This window comes from Cydia splendana, chromosome 24, assembly GCF_910591565.1.
Source record: "Cydia splendana chromosome 24, ilCydSple1.2, whole genome shotgun sequence".
Classification (NCBI taxonomy): domain Eukaryota; kingdom Metazoa; phylum Arthropoda; class Insecta; order Lepidoptera; family Tortricidae; genus Cydia; species Cydia splendana.
In genome coordinates this window covers 4,443,717-4,462,724 of record NC_085983.1, presented here as the reverse complement: position 1 = coordinate 4,462,724, position 19,008 = coordinate 4,443,717, and the positions used below count along the sequence as shown (strand labels likewise).

At 35.3% G+C, this 19,008-nt stretch overlaps 3 protein-coding genes across 3 annotated transcripts in view; 1 reads left to right on the top strand and 2 right to left on the bottom strand.

The window, feature by feature from the left end:
• The window catches only part of LOC134802475 (cytoplasmic FMR1-interacting protein), a 99,317-nt gene that overhangs the window by 25,994 nt on the left and 54,315 nt on the right, over positions 1-19,008 (top strand). The gene's annotated exons all lie outside the window — the stretch shown is intronic.
• On the bottom strand, positions 4,602-9,668 carry LOC134802103 (uncharacterized). Its single transcript, XM_063774696.1, has 4 exons — positions 9,600-9,668; positions 8,178-8,296; positions 6,637-7,565; positions 4,602-4,622 (listed from the first exon to the last, which is right to left on the bottom strand). Exons 2-4 carry the CDS (start codon positions 8,293-8,295, stop codon positions 4,602-4,604), a joined length of 1,068 nt encoding a protein of 355 aa, XP_063630766.1. The 5' UTR covers position 8,296; positions 9,600-9,668.
• On the bottom strand, positions 10,551-15,716 carry LOC134802102 (protein PF3D7_1417600-like). The gene is made up of 7 exons (XM_063774695.1): positions 15,554-15,716; positions 14,091-15,016; positions 13,112-13,981; positions 12,490-12,861; positions 11,458-12,204; positions 10,644-11,032; positions 10,551-10,583 (listed from the first exon to the last, which is right to left on the bottom strand). The coding sequence occupies exons 1-7, from the start codon at positions 15,681-15,683 to the stop codon at positions 10,574-10,576; spliced, it is 3,444 nt and encodes a 1,147-aa protein (XP_063630765.1). The 5' UTR covers positions 15,684-15,716; the 3' UTR covers positions 10,551-10,573.

The following is a 19,008-nucleotide window of genomic DNA, read 5'->3' as shown; positions in this document are numbered from 1 at the left end:
CTCTTAACGATTTTGATCTCTGATACTATGTGATTATAAAAATAAACTAAGAACATCGATTAAGTTCCGGCTTGTCGATATGCTTTATCGATTGAAAATATACCAAAAAGGTATAATGGGTTTTATTTGGTCACACTTAAAAGTCTTTTGTTTTTTCGGTAATTTCCCTTGGTATTTCTTAGGGAAAATCCTTGAGCTTCAACTATTAAATAATGATGATGTTGATTCCGTCTAAGCTAACTATGCACTGATATGAACAGAACAAAGTGAAGGAGTGTCGTCATATTATCGTAGAAAGTTGGCATTGCCTAATGATTTTATTGCCATACTTCGTCATTGCAAATACCGTGCAGAGTTAGCTTGGTCCGACTCTAGTATCGAACTATTTTTTGTTTAATGACGAGGAACAAACATTTATACTTGGTCAAGCAAATCTTGTCAGTAGAAAAAGGCGCGAAATTCAAATTTTCTATGGGACGATATCCCTTCGCGCCTACAATTTTTAAATTTGACGCCTTTTTCTACTGATAAGATTTGCTTGATCAAGTTTATAATGCATACCAAATACAAAAAAAAAAATTAAAACTCTTTTCTTGATATAGGTATTCTTTAATTAAGGTACGGTACAGTTTACACAACAATCACTACAGTCCTAAAAAACCTCTACTCAAACAACACAAGTAGAGTAAAACTGGAAGTTAGAGGCGACGAGATCAAAATAGACAGAGGCGTCAGACAAGGCGATCCATTATCCCCTAAAATCTTCATAGCTGTCCTGCAAAGTGTTTTCGCCGAGCTGAACTGGGAAACTGAGGGCATTAAAATTGGACACACTCGTCTCAACCACCTAAGATTCGCTGACGATATCGCAGTCCTAGCAGAAAATCATCACGATTTAGAAAACATGATACATCAATTAAACACAGCAAGTATAAAAACAGGCCTACACATGAATTTAAATAAAACTAAGTTAATGACAAACAGTACTAAGAAAAAAATCATGCTAGACAACACCGAACTAGAATACGTCGACCACTACATATATTTAGGGAAGCAAATATCGTTCTCTAAAACAAACAACGCGGATGAAATAAACAGACGAATCAAATCCAGCTGGAACAAATACTGGGCAAATAAAGAAATATTGAAAGGCAACTATAATCTCCATATGAAGAAAACTGTCATGGACACATGTATTCTTCCATGCTTAACATATGGCTCCCAAACTTGGACTTACACAAACAACATAAAAAATAAAATAACATCGTGCCAAAGGGCGATGGAGAGAAGCATTCTAAACTTAAGAAGAATCCACAAAGTCAAAAGCCAAAAGATCAGGGAAACAACTAAATTGACCGATGCTCTACAACAAGCGCTCAAATTGAAATGGCGATGGGCCGGCCACGTAGCCAGGTACACTGACCAGCGCTGGACCCTCATATGTACCAAATGGACCGGTCCTTATGGAAAATAGGGCATGCAGTACCGGTCCCGGTACCAAGAATTTCATTTCCCGGTTCTGGGCATGGCCGGAACCGGGATTCCCGGTTCTTCCCGGTTCTCAAGGCATCAATTGATTACTTTTAAGAAATTGTTTGTGTTAGCGTACAATCTTTATGAATGACTTTTTTTTCATATAAATAATTGCATAAGAATTAATAAATGACTTATTTTATTTAAAAAAAACACTTAATTGGCGTTCCAACCTATTTTAAGAAATTAACCGGCACACTTTGCCTCCGCCTGGGCCGAGCCACAACACGGCCGTAGCGTAGTCGATGCACTCAGCGCTATGACGGCACGGCCTGCCTGCACGAATACGTTACGCTACGTTAGGGATCATCCATTAATTACGTCACACGAATTTGTAGGTTTTTTGACCCCTCCCCCCCTCCTTGTCACACTTGGTCACATTTTGCAAATCCCTCCCCACCTGGTGTGACGTCACATTTTAGGCAATTTTGTTAACTCGGCATTATTGTTTGAATAAAAATATATTATTGGTAAAAGAAATATTAGTAATTTTATAACACAAAACCAATTAGGAACGAAAATTACTTCCAAAAACTCATTATTTAACTGTACAGCGAATAAAAAAATATAAATTAATTTTCGGTTACTGATGAAGTTAAAGTGACGTCACAATGTTTGTGACTCCCCCCTCCCCCATGTCACAAAATGTCACATTTTCTTGACCCCTCCCTCCCCCTAAACGTGTGAGGTAATTAATGGATGACCCCTTACTAGGTTAGTTTGTCGGGTTATTTGGGTCCCCAGTTTCATAGCACCATTATTAAATGTTATTTAATGTCCCGAGCTAAAGTACTAAAACATTAATACTATTGAATTGGGAATAAATAGTCATATGATGAGAACCGGGAAGTACCGGTACCGGGTCTTCAGTACCGGTTCTTTTGACACTATAAAATTCCCGGGAATTCCCGGGAATATGAGAACCGGGAATTCCCGGGAGCATGCCCTAATGGAAAACGAAGCGTGGGACGACCTCAGCAGCGCTGGGAGGACGAAATAAAAACGGTAGCAGGAAACAACTGGCTTAAAGTGGCACACAACAGAGATAAGTGGAAGAAATTGGAGGAGACCTATACCCTGCCAAAGGGATCCCAATAAAAAAAAAAAAAAAAAAAACTAAACAGAGAGAGAGGACATAAAAAACTATTAGATTTAACCCTTAAATGCATAGTGATGTATTTATACATCACGACATAAACATCAAATTTTATGCATAATTAAACAAATTATATTTGTTCTTGTATATTATTTCAATAGTAAAACTAATCCATTTTCTGAATTATTACATAAATTTACGCAGTATTTTAATTTATAAATATTACATTTGTTTAAAGACGAAATGTCGGAAAACTTGGAAAAACCTGGAAGTTGATGATTTTTAGTATGTGATTTTGGGCAGATTTTTCGGGGTATGTAATTATTTTATATTTAAAAACTTTATCATAGGTATATCACAAATAGTGTACCTTTCTAATGGTAGTAAAAAAAATCATTTATATATTACTGTAAATTGCATATTTATATAAATATGATTTAGCCAATTCAACTTCTAACACTGATTTCGCAGTGAAAATCGAAGTTATTTTTTTTTTACTATTTTTCCTAGAATCTACAAACAATTATGTGATACATATATAAATTTCGGGCAAAAAGAAAAAATCATGCATTTAAGGGTTAAATACATATACATATATATACTTTTCTTTATTAGTTAGTCGCTAATGAAACAAATTTATAAATTATTAGTACTGTTACGGGAAATAAAAGGTTTTTTTATTTATTATTTATTTACAGTTTACACACGGAATATAGATTTATCCCGTTTTATGTACAAAACAAAAACAGAAAAACAAAATTAACTTGAAGTGATTTTTTTTTATATTATAGGTAGTCCTGTACCATAATAACCCCAACAGCTATATATAATATATATTCTTAGAATATATTTAATGCAAATGCTTTATGGCAAATATATACACGATCGTGATAGTATTTTTACTAATCGGGTATACTACAATCACTAAGTACAATATGCAATAATATGTTACTCTTCGAAGGCCTCAAAAATATGTGACACGCTCCTATGGCTCCACAAATAAGATCGTGTCAGATATTTTTGCGGCCTTCGTTGTGTAACATATTATTGCCGGTGACTGTACCCTACCCCATCGCCCTTTTTATGTACAGTCGAGTCGCCATTAGATGTATCGAAGCGACCACGGTGTTCACAAATATCAGAACAAAACCTCTACTATCGAGATGTTAAAAAAGTGCATGTTCAGATATTATTGAGCACCTTAGCCGCTTCAATATATCTGATGGCGACTACATTGGTGCTCCCACACTCGCTGTTATAGTATAACTCTCATAACTCATGTATAACTGTATACAGGGTGGCTAAAAAATAACTGCATTCCCGTGGCCAGGCAGGTTTTGGGATTATACTGAGCAACTTTTACTATGGGACCAACCACGAAATCGCGAAAAAGAAATTACCCTCCCATATAAAATTTTATTTTATTTATTTAAAATGGACCAGCCAAAATGTATGAAACAGCCAAATTTTTAGGGTTCCGTACCCAAAGGGTAAAACGGGACCCTATTACTAGGACTCCGCTGTCCGTCCGTCCGTCCATCAGTCACCAGGCTGTATCTCACGAACCGTGATAGCTAGACAGTTGAAATTTTGACAGATGATGTATTTCTGTTGCCGCTATAACAACAAATACTAAAAACAGAATAAAATAAAGATTTAAGTGGGCCTCCCATACAACAAACGTGATTTTTGACCGAAGTTAAGCAACGGCGGGCGGGGTCAGTACTTGGATGGGTGACCGTTTTTTTTTTGCCTTTTTTTGCATTATGGTACGGAACCCTTCGTGCGCGAGTCCGACTCGCACTTGCCCGGTTTTTTTTTCGCGATTTCGGGGTTGGTTCCAAAACCTCCTTGGCAAAGGGAATGCAGTTATTTTTTAGCCACCTCGGTGTATATCATAGTGTGATAGACAAGTCACAACATAATATAATAATGAGCTTAATGTACTCGTAATCCTGAGAAGCCACCGGTTCTAGGGTTTTTTGTTAAGAACCTGGAAAACAACAAAAAAAATCGAATATGAGTACCTAATACTTAACATAATTAATAGTACTGAATAGAATCTATTGAAGAACCTAATTCCTTAATAATAATATGAACCAAAATAATTACCGTAGTACGATGTCTAAACCCTTTAACATGCTCTTCTCTGTTTTGTACTCCGCTTGGCACTTGGCATTCGCACACCACACACCGCACTTTGCCCATGGCTGTTACTTCATATGGATATTCTATAGAACCAACGGCTTTATCAACTGGTTTTAGTGCACCTACAGTTTCGTTGCTTGTATTATTTTCATCGGCGTGAGTACCATTCCCATTATCGTGTTTTCCAGTTGTGGTGTCTTTGGCTTTTTCTTTATTAACGTCACGAGTGTTAGTGTGACACCATTCATTTAATTCGTGGCTCCCTGACTCAATATGTGTTGCAATGTCTACGTTTTCTATTTTCTTGTTGCATACAATACAATGGCTGTAATTTACGTCAATCTGAAAAATACAGGTCCCAATGTAGTTAAATTTTTATTTGAAAAGCATAATAGCCAGTAATTTATAGTTTTAAAATCATAATAGGAAAACTAAAATGGATTTAGCAACCATACCTAATATGTAATTATACTACTATGTCTTTCCCATCACGGAACAATGGTGTTCCGGACCTTTGGGAGGCGTGCGCGGAGCCGAAGCCAACACGTAGAGGCCCTTTTGACACTTTAATGAAATGTAAGGGGTACACCGAGCGGATGCTGCCCTTACCCGTGTCATGGGACGCACGCAGAGGCAGCACCCGCCAGGGTGTAAGGGCTATTGAGAGTTGATGGTATCTAAAATGAACTAGGTTATTGGGTGAAAGCGATGGACTAAGTACTGAGCTATGGGGTAAAAAACCGGACGCCTGCCTAATAAAACGGTATGCAATTTTATTTACGACAGACGGTGACTCGCCCTCACAAGATGGGCCCCCACAAAAAGCGACATCTAGGATGGCTCAAGGGCAACACCGGTGTGAGCGGCTCAGGGGTGTCGAGAGGTGTGCGCCGCTTTCTACCCAGTAACTGTTAACATCCACTGTGCCAACTCACGTCTTATGCATATTTCACTTCCACCCCTGGAGCTTATAGCTCTAACGACTCCACTCTGGCCGGCCGGCTAAGGCAAGCCAGAGGCAGAGAATCCTATCCCACCCACCCTCCTTGCGGGTAACAGAACTCCCCAGGAGCACTCGGGTACGTGAGGTCGCTAATCCCCAACAGCTCGCCACAAGCTGCCCTGCGTTGACTGATTGCACTGGTAAAACCAGCGGGCGATGGGGTCGTCACATCCCTACGCCTAATTGCATTATTATGCAATCTACTATTTTTGCCAAAAACCTGTCGCAAACAAACAGCTAGAAGTTCATTTTACATGTGTATAAAAATATTTAATAGGTTGCCAGCTGACATAAAAGACCTTCCAATCAACAAGTTTAAAAAGAAATTATTTTTATGGCTTAATGACATGTGTTTTTATTCCATACATGAATACTTTGATTATGAAATGGAATAGTAATAGGAATTTGAAATTGTAAATAATGAATTGCATGACTTTTCTAATGTTAATAATTAATCTGACATGTTATTTCTAATATTTTTATCTTAATTTTATGTTATTAGTGCGACTATACTTTAAATTTTGCATGCTACACCAAGCAGGGTATGGTTGAACTAATTAATATGTTATTGTACACCTTTGTAAACCCATATTCAGCAAATAAATAAATACAATACAATATAATTTTTCCTGACATAATTATTTCTAGTCATAAATTAATCAATGAATCCCAAGAGGTTTCTACTTTGGTATTCAACATACTAATATATCTATTATCTTTACTAGTTTACAACGTATACAATGTTTACAATGTCTTAATATAATATTTGTTGTGTGTGCATATTACGTATTTTTATACAAACTATTACACAAACACAGGTTTTACCCTAATTACGAAATGAAATGAATATGGATACCTCTCTAACAAAATGACCATCGTTTCCAAAATTAGCGATCCTGCATATATGATCAAAATTATATTTATGGTCTTCTGCTTCCTCATAATCTAAAACGCAATCGCAGACTATGCATTTTATTTTATCACTAAATAATCTTTTTTCATAACTGTGAAAATGTTCACTTCCAATGTTTCTTAACTTATACTCATTGAACTTAATACATATTTGAATTGATTCTTGATATTCGAAATCATCATTCTCATCAAGGAATTCGCGCAGTTCTTCTTGATAACGTTCGATATAGTTCACATTAGTGGCTTTTTCTGCCGTGCTTTTATTTGCGATATTTTTAGACATATCGACGTTTGAAGACTGATTGTATTCAGTTTCATTAGTGCATTCTTCATCTTCACTACATTCCTCAGTCATATCAGTGGTTTCACTATTTTCCTCAATGTGGTCTTCCTCATCTGTTACTTCATCTATTACTTCTGTTGGTTCATTGTTCTTTGTACAGTTAGCAATTGCGTTATTATCTCCACCGGCTTTTTCAAAACTTACATCGTATTCAAATTCATTAATTTTGCCGCTATCATTATTCTCACATGTTTTATTATTATTATTATCAAATATTTCTTCGCCTTCATCTTGAACGTATACTTTCATGAGATCCCTTAACAGGTTATCAAGCATAGCAGCGTTGCGATGTTCCTTTGTCTTTTCGTGGCCTTCGTTCACTTCCATCACACAGTTCGCGCAGAAGCGTCCAGCTGGTTTCACGAATGGAGGGGGCAGAGCGGAGATGAACCCGCGCATTCGCTCCGCCGCTACACTTGCTATGCGAACGTTCGCTTGGTGTTTGACGCTCGCGGCGTGCTCGTAAGCGAATGCTACCGGCACTTCTATTGCACATATGTGGCACGTGTATTGAGTGGCAGACTCCGGTACTGAAAGCAGAGATATTAGTTCCCTCAAAATTCAATTATAAAAATATTATGCGATAATCTTACACATATCTAGGTCAATATACCCCACACTAAGCTAAATGCTTGTGTTGTGGATACTAGAACACGATATATAGAGATATTTATTCAATATATATTAAACACACTAAATATTCACGGGATTGAACAAAAGACCTCTTGCTTCAGTTAATTACCAACTAGGATATGTGGCCGTTTTAAATGTAAAAGTACATGGTCGGTTTTGGCTGGCAAATAATCCAAGTCACGTTTTAAACAGTTGGCATATAATTTGGTAGATAACGGCCTCCTAGCCTAATCGGTAGTGACCCTGCCTACGAAGCAGGAGGTCCCGGGTTCGATCCTGGTAAAAACATTTATTTGTGTGTTTATCACAAATATTTGTTCCTGAGTTATGGATGTTTTCTATATCGTCGTCCAGTACCCACAACACAAGCCTTATTGAGCTTACCGTGGGACTAGATTGATCTGTTGAACAATTGTCCTATAATACTTAAAAAAAAAACTTAAATTAAAATTATTGTTACAACTTCTAAATTTCCATTATCATTTACAATCAATCTCCTCAATATGTACCTGACTTCATCAGTTGGAACTGGTAGTGTTCTTTCTTCAGGAAATTGTTGTATGAGTGTGTACGCAGAGGCAGCAGCGCTAGATCCACATCATCCAGGCTTCTGGAATATGTTGTCATCCTATAACCACAGAATAAATAATAGTACTACCATACAGAAAGGGAACTTCCTACTAAACCGAAGTTTGAGAGTGATTCAGGGTTGAATCATGCTGTCCCTTTGTAATGTATAGCACTATCCCTTTCGGCTATTTAGGGCTGTCAAGATTCAAGCCATAATATTATCTGTGGTCGTGCACGCAAAGGGACGTCAAGTTGTCAACCCTAATAATTGCTCGGAGCAATGCTGAGCCGAACGGAGCCGAGTTTGCCTAAAGGGAGGAGTTTCGCACTCATCTCATACCTCATACCATACCAGTACTCTCATACCTCATACACATGATATACTGGGAATAAAATTACTGTTTATACATCAAGTTCATCACTGGTATTACTAGTCAGACCTGACCTGGGAATATATTTCTCAATTGTTACCAGTTTATTATTGGAAAAAATCCTAGTGGTAACAATTGGGTGGCAACATATGGGAATTAAAATGTTAAAATCATTTATTTCATATAACTGGGTCACATATTAAATATAATGTTAGAGAAAAAAATATATTACTTACAACAACACATACAAGTTAAAAAAATATTCACCCTAACTTCTTTTAATCTTGTTTTAACCCCATGTAAGTTACTATTACAGTTAGAAAAGAAACCTGATTTATATTACAAGTTTTTATTTAGTTTCACCTGTCCGTTGTCTGTCTGTCGGTCTGTAATCAAATCTTGCAAGTTAAATTTGATCCACTTCCCGGTTTCCAATTGAGTTGAAATTTTGCATGCATGTATAAATCGGATGACAATGCAATATTATGGTACCATCGAGCTGATCTGATGATGGAGACAGGAGGTGGCCATAGGAACTCCATGATGAAACAACGCAACCTAATTGTGTTAGGGGTTTTTAGAATTGTCTCGATGAGTATTAGTAAAGTTTTCTGTCGTAAGAAAAGTACAGTCAGCAATAAAAGCTTGTACCAAAAATTTAATTTTTGCCAAAAATTTATTATTTGCACTTATTATGTCTATAAAAAAACAGATATTTTCATGAAACTTGGAACACATTTGAATGGTAATCTTACCAACATGTACCTACATTACATACAGATTATATTCACTCCGTATTAATTTTGTAACTTTGAATATAAAAATCATTTATTTACAAACAAGATATACACAGTGGTATCTGGTATTACTGTATTACTAAAAGAAATTAATAACTAGGTACTTTTGTAGGTACATTCAGACAACACTAATCCAAAGATAGCTAAATGTTTACTTTTAGGTACATTTATTATTGTTAGTATTTGTACCTACCTTATTACGTCCAAGAAAACTAACTGTTGTCGTTTTATTTCTGTAGACGAATTTTATTTTACATACTCAGTATACGCACTTTCACAGCTGTTTACAACATCAGTAATAGAGGTAAGTAAGAAAACTGTATTGCAATGCAAGCAGTTTGCGACCGGTAACTTTAAGAATCTGACAGTGTGAAATGCTGACACTGACAATTGATAAATAATAACAAACGTCAAAGTTGACTTTTGCCAGTGTGACCAGCTTCTTGCTTTTTAAATCTACCAAATAGCCTCTGCAAACGTGACTGATTAATCGCATGCGATTTGCAATACATTGGGGCATTTGATCGATCGGATATCGGGATACCGGTTAAACCTGGAGTTACCATGGTTTCCAGTACAATTTGCCACTGGGTTAACCCCGGGTTAGTGGAATGGTGCAAGTGGACATAAAAAGGTAAAAAAAAAACAAGTAGGGTAGGTACAATAACTTTATTACACACACCAAACAATAAATAGATAGGCAGTTATGACGAATATATAAATAAATAACAAGATCCAAATAAATTAAAAGCACGTAAAAGAAACTAAAATTAAAATCATTAAACATAATAAATAATACTTACCTACTTATCATAAAAATATATTTAAAATTGTCTAGTTGCTATCCCTTTAGTCTCCTGTGGCGTTTCTGAATCTTTAATTTAAATGATGTGAATTTGAAGAATTATATCGTCTCAGGAACGGTAAATCATGCAAACATTATGTGATATAAAACAAAACAAACTATATTAGAGTAAAAATATTAAGGACCGGTCAAGGTTGAGTTAGTTTTACGCAAAATAAAGTTACAAAAACTGTTTTACAAATTAAATTTAAAGCATACTGCTATGAAAAACTGTTGTTGATTAAGACATAATATTGGCTTAAAGGACTCGCATCCAGGCCATAATGTTTAAAAAAAGAAGAAGACAATATGTATCGGTTGAACTATGCATATCTAAACCCCAAGCCAAGACCATATTTGGGTCGCTGAGCCACATTAGTTACTTATGCATACCTATGCCAAATCAGATTACGATGCCTCAAACCCCTGACATGCTCTTCTCTGTTTTGGACACCGTTCGGCACTTGGCAATCGCAAACCATGCAACGCAGTGTCCCTGTCGCTGTTACTTCATACGGATGTTCAATTTTGATACCAACGATCGTATCAATCGTTTTAATCGGACCTACAGCATTAGTAATATTTTTCTCTTTAGATACTCGATCGCCATCTTGAATTTCACTATCAGGTTTTTCAATTTCGACTTCCTTTTTTGTATTTTCGGTCTTGCTGGTGTAGAGATCTTTCTTTATAGTGTGAAGTAGGACACGCTTGTGCTTGTCCAGGTTTTCGTTTTTAATCTTCAAGTTGCATAGAATGCAATGGCTATGTGATTCGTCGATCTAAAAAAATATAACAAGAATTCGTTATGCACAGATTTAAAATATTTAATTTTACTGTCGGGGAAGATTCAACTGTAGCAGGCGTGGCTCACTCCGCGATTTCGTCGCTTTGCTACAGGTAGCTAAAAGTACACCCGTTCCGCCCCAATTTTGGGGAAAGCCATAAGCCGCGCGTGGCGCTGTCGCCACCTAGCGGCCATATCTGAGTGCTGATCGTAACAGACGCGTTTTGTTAGAGAGTGAGTCTTCTGTACCTAGTACTATTATTTATTCTGTGACTGTAGGTAAATGAAATGGAAAATAAAATACATTGATGGAAACTTTTGCGAATTCTTTTTGATTTTTATTCCGGACAAGTGTGTTGAGGTATAATACTAAACGGCTTAAAATGCCTACAAATAATATGATGAGTAAAAATGCGTTACCTTTCTTAGATAATGTTGATCATTTCCTAAGTTCACGACTCTACGCATATGTTTCGGATCGTATTTGTGTTGCTCAGCCTCTTCAAATTCTAAAATGCAATCACAAACTATGCAATTCAATCTTCTGCCGTAATACGTCCTATCAAAACTGTGAAAATGATCACTGTAAATACTTATTATTTCATCATTCATCATTATACGTATCACGTTTGACCTTTCATTGAACTCGAAATTGCATTTACTATCTATAAATTGACGAAGTTCATTTCCATAATCTTTTATATCATGATGATTGTTAGTTTCAAAATTGTTTACTGCTTTTATTAGGTCATAGGGGCTGGTGCAATTTTCTATCGCAACTTTAGCTGCGACAGTTTCTACATCATTGTTAGTCACTAGAACGTTCTGATCTTTCGTTGATTGAATACTATTAAGTTCGTCAGTGCTTGTTGTGCTTGTATTAACTTGGTTGATTTCATCATTCTCAACTTTTAACTCTTGATCCGCATCATGATTTTCGGTATGACAATTAGATTCACAATCCTTGAACGATTGATTGATTACTGAGGGGCTATGTTGTATTTCGGTGCCGTCTCTTGCAATGACGTCTTCAATAACATTTGTAGTAGCGCTCCTAGTAAACAATCTTTTACCAAATTTATGAGAAAACAACTCCTTGTGTGTTGCCACGTTTATGTTTTCAATTTTCAAATTGCACAAAATACAGTGACTGTGTGTTTCGTTGATCTGAAAATAATATATTACTATTATGTTTGATTTGTATGAGGCTTTTTTTACATTCTAAATTTACTCATCTTCAATGTCTCAAGACCTGGGTAAAATTTCAAATTTTTATTGTTATTTAAAATATAATTTTGTTGCGAGTACCATCGCCCACACTGTTAACTGTACATCGGTGGACCTTATGCCTTTTGTAATGTGTGTTGCTGTTTGCACACGTAGGAATAAAAAAAAAAATTATATTAAAAACCTAAAAACACTTGACGAATCAATCAAATCTACTCGTATTACCTCTCTAATGTAATGACCATCTTCTCCTAAGTTCGCGATTTTCCGCATATGTTTCGAATCAAATTTATGATCATCACCATGTTCCTCATCGAAAACCGAATCGCAAACCATACATTTTATTGTGCCTTTGTCGCTCAGTCTGTTATAACCGTGGAAATGGTCACTATACGTTTTTAAAATACTGTCTTTTATCTTTATTTGTGCCATAATATAAGTCTCTTTGAATTCGAAAGAGTCTTTATCGTCTATATATTTGCGTAGTTCTTCTGCATATTTCTGTGAGTCATATTTGACTATATTTTTCTTAATTTCCTCTCGTTTGATTCCTATTTTGTATTCTTTCGGTTCCGTTGTTAGTTGTTCGATTTTTACCTGTGCAATAATTAAAAATGTATTGTATTAGAAACTTATTCCAAAATTTGAAAATATGTTTGTCACCTCTAAGGTCTAGTAATGCTTTTGGGACAGTGTTAAGCACTTTGATATATACGTTACTTTAAGTATTTATTAGGCAAAAACCAACATCTTTATAAAAAAATTAGTCTTCGTTCTTTAATATGCTGATCTTTATCACTTGTTGTTGTGAGAGCAGCATCATTGGCCTTAGTTTAAGATTACTTACCATAATATTGTTAGTGATGTCATCTGTTAATTTGTCAAGGTTGTCACTTAAGTCTTTCCAGTTATCTTCGGATTCTTCATTTTCACTGTATTCCTTCGAGTTATAATCAAATTCTTCATTATCACTGCAGTCCTTTGAGTTATCATCAGGTTCCTCTTCTATATTGCGTTTATTCGGGTTATAATTATTGAGTCCTTCATTCTCACAGTTCTTCTCCATGTTATGTATGGGCTCTTCATTATCCCTGCAATTCCCTTCTTCATCAATTTCTTCATTTTCGCTATATTCCTCTGTATTATCTTCAGGTTTTTCATTTTCACTATTTTCCTTAAAATTGCCAACGGGTTCTTTAGTGTTGTATTCTACCAGGCAAGCATTAGATTCTTCATGTTTACAGTATTGCTCCAGGTAATCATTTGAGTTTTCGCACGGTGCCTCTAATTTGTTACTGGGTTTTTCATTTTCAATGTGTTCTTCCGGGTTATGTTCGAGTTCTTCATCTTCACTGTGTTCCTCGAATAACATTTTGAGTTCATTATTTTCACAGTATTTCTCCAGGCTGTCGTCGGTTTCTTCATTTTCACTGTATTCCTCCGAGTTATCATCAAAACTAAATATAAAGTATTCCTCAAGGCTATAATGTTCACTATATGCCTCGTTAAGGCCGAGTTCTTCATTATTATCATTATCACTAAGTTCTTCCAGTTTTACATTGCACACCGCTTCTCTGTGTTCCTTGATAATACCAGAACGTGTGTTAGTGTACAAATATTCTTTTACGTTGTGAGTTGCTGATTGCTTGTGTGATTCTAAGTCTATATTTTGTATTTTTAGATTACATAGAATACAATGACTGTAGAATTCGTTTATCTGAAAAATATTTATTAAACATATGTTACGATTATAAGAGTCAACACAACAAAACAAAATGTAAAATCTGTTTTGATCATAATTAAATATTCAAATATTAATATGTTACCTCTCTTATGTAATGACCATCGTTTCCCAAGTTAGCAACTCGACGCACATGTTCCAAATCATATTTATGGGCTTCAGCGTCTTTATCATTGAGAACACAATCGCACACTATACAATTTAAACTGCCATCGTCACACGTTCTGTCATAGCTGTGGTAATGATCACTATCAATATTGTTTATTATGTAATCGTTTAATTTTATACTTATTTTAACTAACTCCTTGTACTCAAATGAACTTTTATCATTTATAAATTTTCGTAACTCTTCTCCATAGTCATCTTTTTCGTGTATCAAAATATGTTCCTTACTTGTTTTTTCTTCAATTTTGTTGTTCATGTCTATATTTTCAATGACGTTAACTATCATATTATCTTCACTAGAGTTACCTGAATTATCATTAAGTTCACAAATTTTCTCAACTAGTTTTCCCTCTTGTTCTACTATCTCTTCTATTAGTTCCATTGGTTGACTGTTGTTGTCATCTAAATCGTTATTATTTTTATCGTTTCCTTTTATTTGATTAGTATTTACTTCATCCTGTTTATGATCGTTGATTTTGCTGTTATTACTTACATTTGTTTGTTTAACATGTATCTCACTATTACATTTTGATTCATCATGATCTTGAACGTATGCTTTCATCAGATCCCATAGCAAGCTATCGAGCATCACAGCGGCGCGATGTTCATTTGTCTTTTCGTGGTCCTCACCAGCCTCCTTCGAGCAGTTTACGCAGAAGCGTGCACATGGCTTAGTAGCGTGCGTTGGGGGGAGAGTGGAGATGAACGCGCGCATACGCTCCGCCGCTACGCTCGCTATGCGAACGTTAGCTTGATGTTTTTGGCTCGCGGCGTGTTCGCTCGCGAACGCTGCCGGTACTTCGATCGCACATATGTGGCACGTGTAGAAAATAGGGGGCTCTGGCGCTGTAACTTAAAATAGTAAATGATATTATAATTTATTCGTAAAGAAAATCAGAGATATTTCTAATTAGTAATGTACAAATGACACCGCCACTTGACAGACAGTAATGCCTGTATAAAATATAAAGTGAGGTGATAAATTGATTTGGATGTGTCTTACAATCGTTAGCACTCTCAAGCCAGAAAATAATAAAATATAAATTAAATTGTCCAGTACCAGACACCAGATATTCACTAGTAGTATTTTAGATAAAAAATGTGACTCGTAACTTTCTTATCATATCAGAGCCTCCTAAGGCCCAGCCATACGAATGAAAAATGCAAAATTTGCCACAAAAATTTGAACTTACAATGTAGGAAATAGAATTGATTTTGCGTTGTTCAAAAACTGAACGAAACAAAGCAAAAGCAACTCTGTTCCAATTGAATATGATTTAAATTTCATGGAGATGAATAAGTTCTATAGGTAGGACCTTGGGCCTTAGGAGGATAGAAGCCATGAATTTCAATTTGTATGACTACTAGGTCCACAATGCATACCTTCAGATGATACAGTCTTCATCACTTGGAACTGGTAGATATCCTTCTTCAAGAAGTTGTTGTATGAGTGTGTGCGCAGAGGCAACAGCGCCAGGTCCACGTCATCCAAGCTTATGGAATATGTTGTCATTGTGTCTACGGCTTATTGTATGGGTTTTAGATAATCCGTCCTATAGATGGCACTTAGATCGTTCTAAAAATATAATTATGTAGGTAGGGTAATTCGCCAGTAACTGGCCACTGTTAGTAATTGGCCACTCTAAACTAAAAATAAATTCTGTTCACCTATAAACAGAATTCATTTTAGTATAAGGTTTCAATAACTGGCCAAGTGGCCAGCCTTCAACAACTTGCCGCCTTATATTAAAATGAATTCTGTTTATAGGTGAATAGAATTCATTTTTAGTTTAGGGTGGCCAATTACTAACAGTGGCCAGTTGCTGGCGAATTACCTATACATTATAAGTTTAGTAGCAGAAAAGAGCAGTTTAAAAAGCTGAAAAAATTGCAAGTGTGCTGTTTTTATGTATGTTTTATTATGAGAATGAAATTAAAAAGAAATAATTCAGCCTATATACGTCCCACTGCTGGGCACAGGCTTTTCCTCTCACTCGCGAGAGGGCTTGGGCTATGTTTTATTATAAGTTTATAAAATAAAAACAATGTAAGAAAAAAAAAATATAGTATTTCATTGTGACATTTGTGATGAATTGATGATCGAAAACACGATAATAAACTTAACTGGCATTATGTATGTGTAGTTTTTACTTGCTTTGCATTATTAATTATATTTTGCTGACTTAATAAAATATAATTAAATTAAATACGTAGGTACCTAAGTAGTTTCAATCGGCGGTATAAGTTAACTTTTCAGAAATAAGCGAAGCGAAATTATATAAGTTATAATTATTAATTAGGTATCCTTTAAATTGTATTAACAGCAATTACTTTATACATAAATATACCCATACAAATAAAAAAAGGATATTTATAATCTGTATCATATTTTTTTAGTTTTGGTAATTATATTAACCATACAGAATGTCTCACATGGTAATCAAATGATTTTCAATAACATTTATGTACAGTCACCTGCAATAATATGTTACTCTTCGAAGGCCGCAAAAATATGTGACACGCTCTTATAGCTCTACAAATAAGATCGTGTCAGATATTTTTGCGGCCTTCGTTGTGTAACATATTATTGCAGGTGACTGTACGAGAGTGAAGTTTTTTTAGGTAGTGCTAAACGGTGAAAGTGGATGACCGCTCCGGAACAGACGTTTCATACAAACATAGTCCCCATTTTCCTCCTTGGATATTAACATTATATTGAAAATAATTATTATGACTCAATTTGTTGTATATTGACCATAGCTATGCCTCTTTCTTTGATTTATTTTCGAATTTTAACTAGTATATGAGTTACTTACATATTATTTCGACGACCGGTTTGGCCTAGTGGGTAGTAACCCTGCCTATGAAGCCGATGGTCCCGGGTTCGAGTCCTGGTAAGGGCATTTATTTGTATGATGATACAGATATTTGTTCCTGAGTCATGGTTGTTTTCTATGTATTTAAGTATTTATATATTATATATATCATTGTCTGAGTACCCACAACACAAGCTTTCTTAAGCTTACCGTGGGGCTTAGTCAATTTGTGTAAAAATGTCCTTAATATTTATTTATTTATTTACACAAATGGGTCTACCGCGATAAAATTTCATTTTTTTTAAATTACTATAAGAGTTAGAAGCATTTTCAATTTTATATTGAATTTTTCACTCCAAAATTGTATAGCAAGCATAAAATCGAAAAAAGTCAAACGAAGGGGATACCGCATAACTATTGTTAAAGTACATCAGATTGTGTAAATTATTTTTCATAATGTTAATATCCAGAGAGGAAAATTAGGACTATGTTTGTATGGAGAAGCTGTTGTCCCCTTTCCTCTTAAGGTTGAGTGCATTGCATTTAAATCTAAGCAGGTACTTATTGTTAAGTAAGAACAATAAGTTTTAATACATACCTATTACTTGTTTGTATATCCCATACACTAAAATGATAGTAACAAAAAAAAACAAAGTGCGAGTCGGACTCGCCCGCCGAGGGTTCCGTACTTTTTAGTATTTGTTGTTATAGCGGCAACAGAAATACATCATCTGTGAAAATTTCAACTAGATAGTCACGGTTCATGAGATAGAGAGACAGCCTGGTTACAGACAGACATACGGATAGTGGAGTCTTAGTAATAGGGTCCCGTTTTTACCCTTTGGGTACCTACGGAACCTTAAAAATAAAATGTTACTTGCCTTATTACAACCTGGCATACCTACTCTAGAAAGATTACCTATTTCGTCATTTTTTTAAATATATTACGAAAATGTTTAATTTCAATCGAGTAACATCATATTATGTTTTATGTTTAAATTATTGTTAAACTAACTATTATTATTGTTACTAGTCGTTCAGTATTCATACATCTAGGTATTAAGTATTTTATAAACGATTTCCAGAGAAATAAAAGTAATAAAAATCTACCTTCCTCAACTAAAATTAGGCTATTAAAATCCACAGATGATTGTGTTTATTCTACTTACTTTGTCCAGCAAATATGATGATGCCTTTTGGTTGATATTCTTTGGTACACATAAATTATACATTTACTTACTAAATAAAACAAAAGAAGATTTCGCAGTGCTCGACCGGTATTTTCTAATTTGATTATGACGTTTGTGATTTTGACATTGATAACGAACATGACAGATAACGGTGACACTTGCTAATGTTGCCATACTTTGGTGGTAAATCTACCAAAGAGCTATATTTTCTACTAAGTATAAAATATAGATGGTCAAGCAAATCTTGTCAGTAGAAAAAGGCGCGAAATTCAAAATTTCTATGACATGATATCCCTTTGAGCCTACATTTTTCAAATTTGCCGCCTTTTTCTACTGACAAGATCTGCTTGACCAACTATATATACTTGGTCAAGCAAATCTTGTCAGTAGAAAAATGCGGCAAATTTAAAAAACGTAGGCGCGAAGGATTATCGTCCCATAGAAAATTTTAATTTCGCGACTTTTTCTACTGACAAAGTTGTTTGACCGGCTATAATTAATTTTGTCTATTAGAGTCCGTCTAAGCTAACTATGCATCGATTTTAATATAACAAAGTGAGAGAGTGTCATTATAAACGTCATGTTTTCATATAATTGGTATTCACGATACAAGTGTGAAAAATAGTAAAAACGCAACGAATGGCGAATATTAAAACACTACCATTGAAGGGAGTGTTTTAAATCGACACGAGTTGCGAATTACCTATTCGCACGTGTATCGTACAACGTTTTACAGTACATATGGCCCTTTAAATTTTCGACGTAGTTACGTAATGTACTTATTATAGCACCTGTAGGCCAAGCACATGATTGGCGCGACAGTAGGTATCTC

Coding starts and splice junctions, on each gene's coding strand:
- LOC134802103 (XM_063774696.1), bottom strand. CDS start 8,295: ATGACAACATATTCCAGAAGCCTGGATGATGTGGATCTAGCGCTGCTG. Junction 7,566..8,177: donor GTTCCAACTGATGAAGTCAG/GTACATATTGAG, acceptor CTCTGCTTTCAG/TACCGGAGTCTGCCACTCAA. Junction 4,623..6,636: donor ATGGTCATTTTGTTAGAGAG/GTATCCATATTC, acceptor GTTGTTTTCCAG/GTTCTTAACAAAAAACCCTA.
- LOC134802102 (XM_063774695.1), bottom strand. CDS start 15,683: ATGACAACATATTCCATAAGCTTGGATGACGTGGACCTGGCGCTGTTG. Junction 15,017..15,553: donor GAAGACTGTATCATCTGAAG/GTATGCATTGTG, acceptor TTTAAGTTACAG/CGCCAGAGCCCCCTATTTTC. Junction 12,862..13,111: donor ACATCACTAACAATATTATG/GTAAGTAATCTT, acceptor ATTATTGCACAG/GTAAAAATCGAACAACTAAC.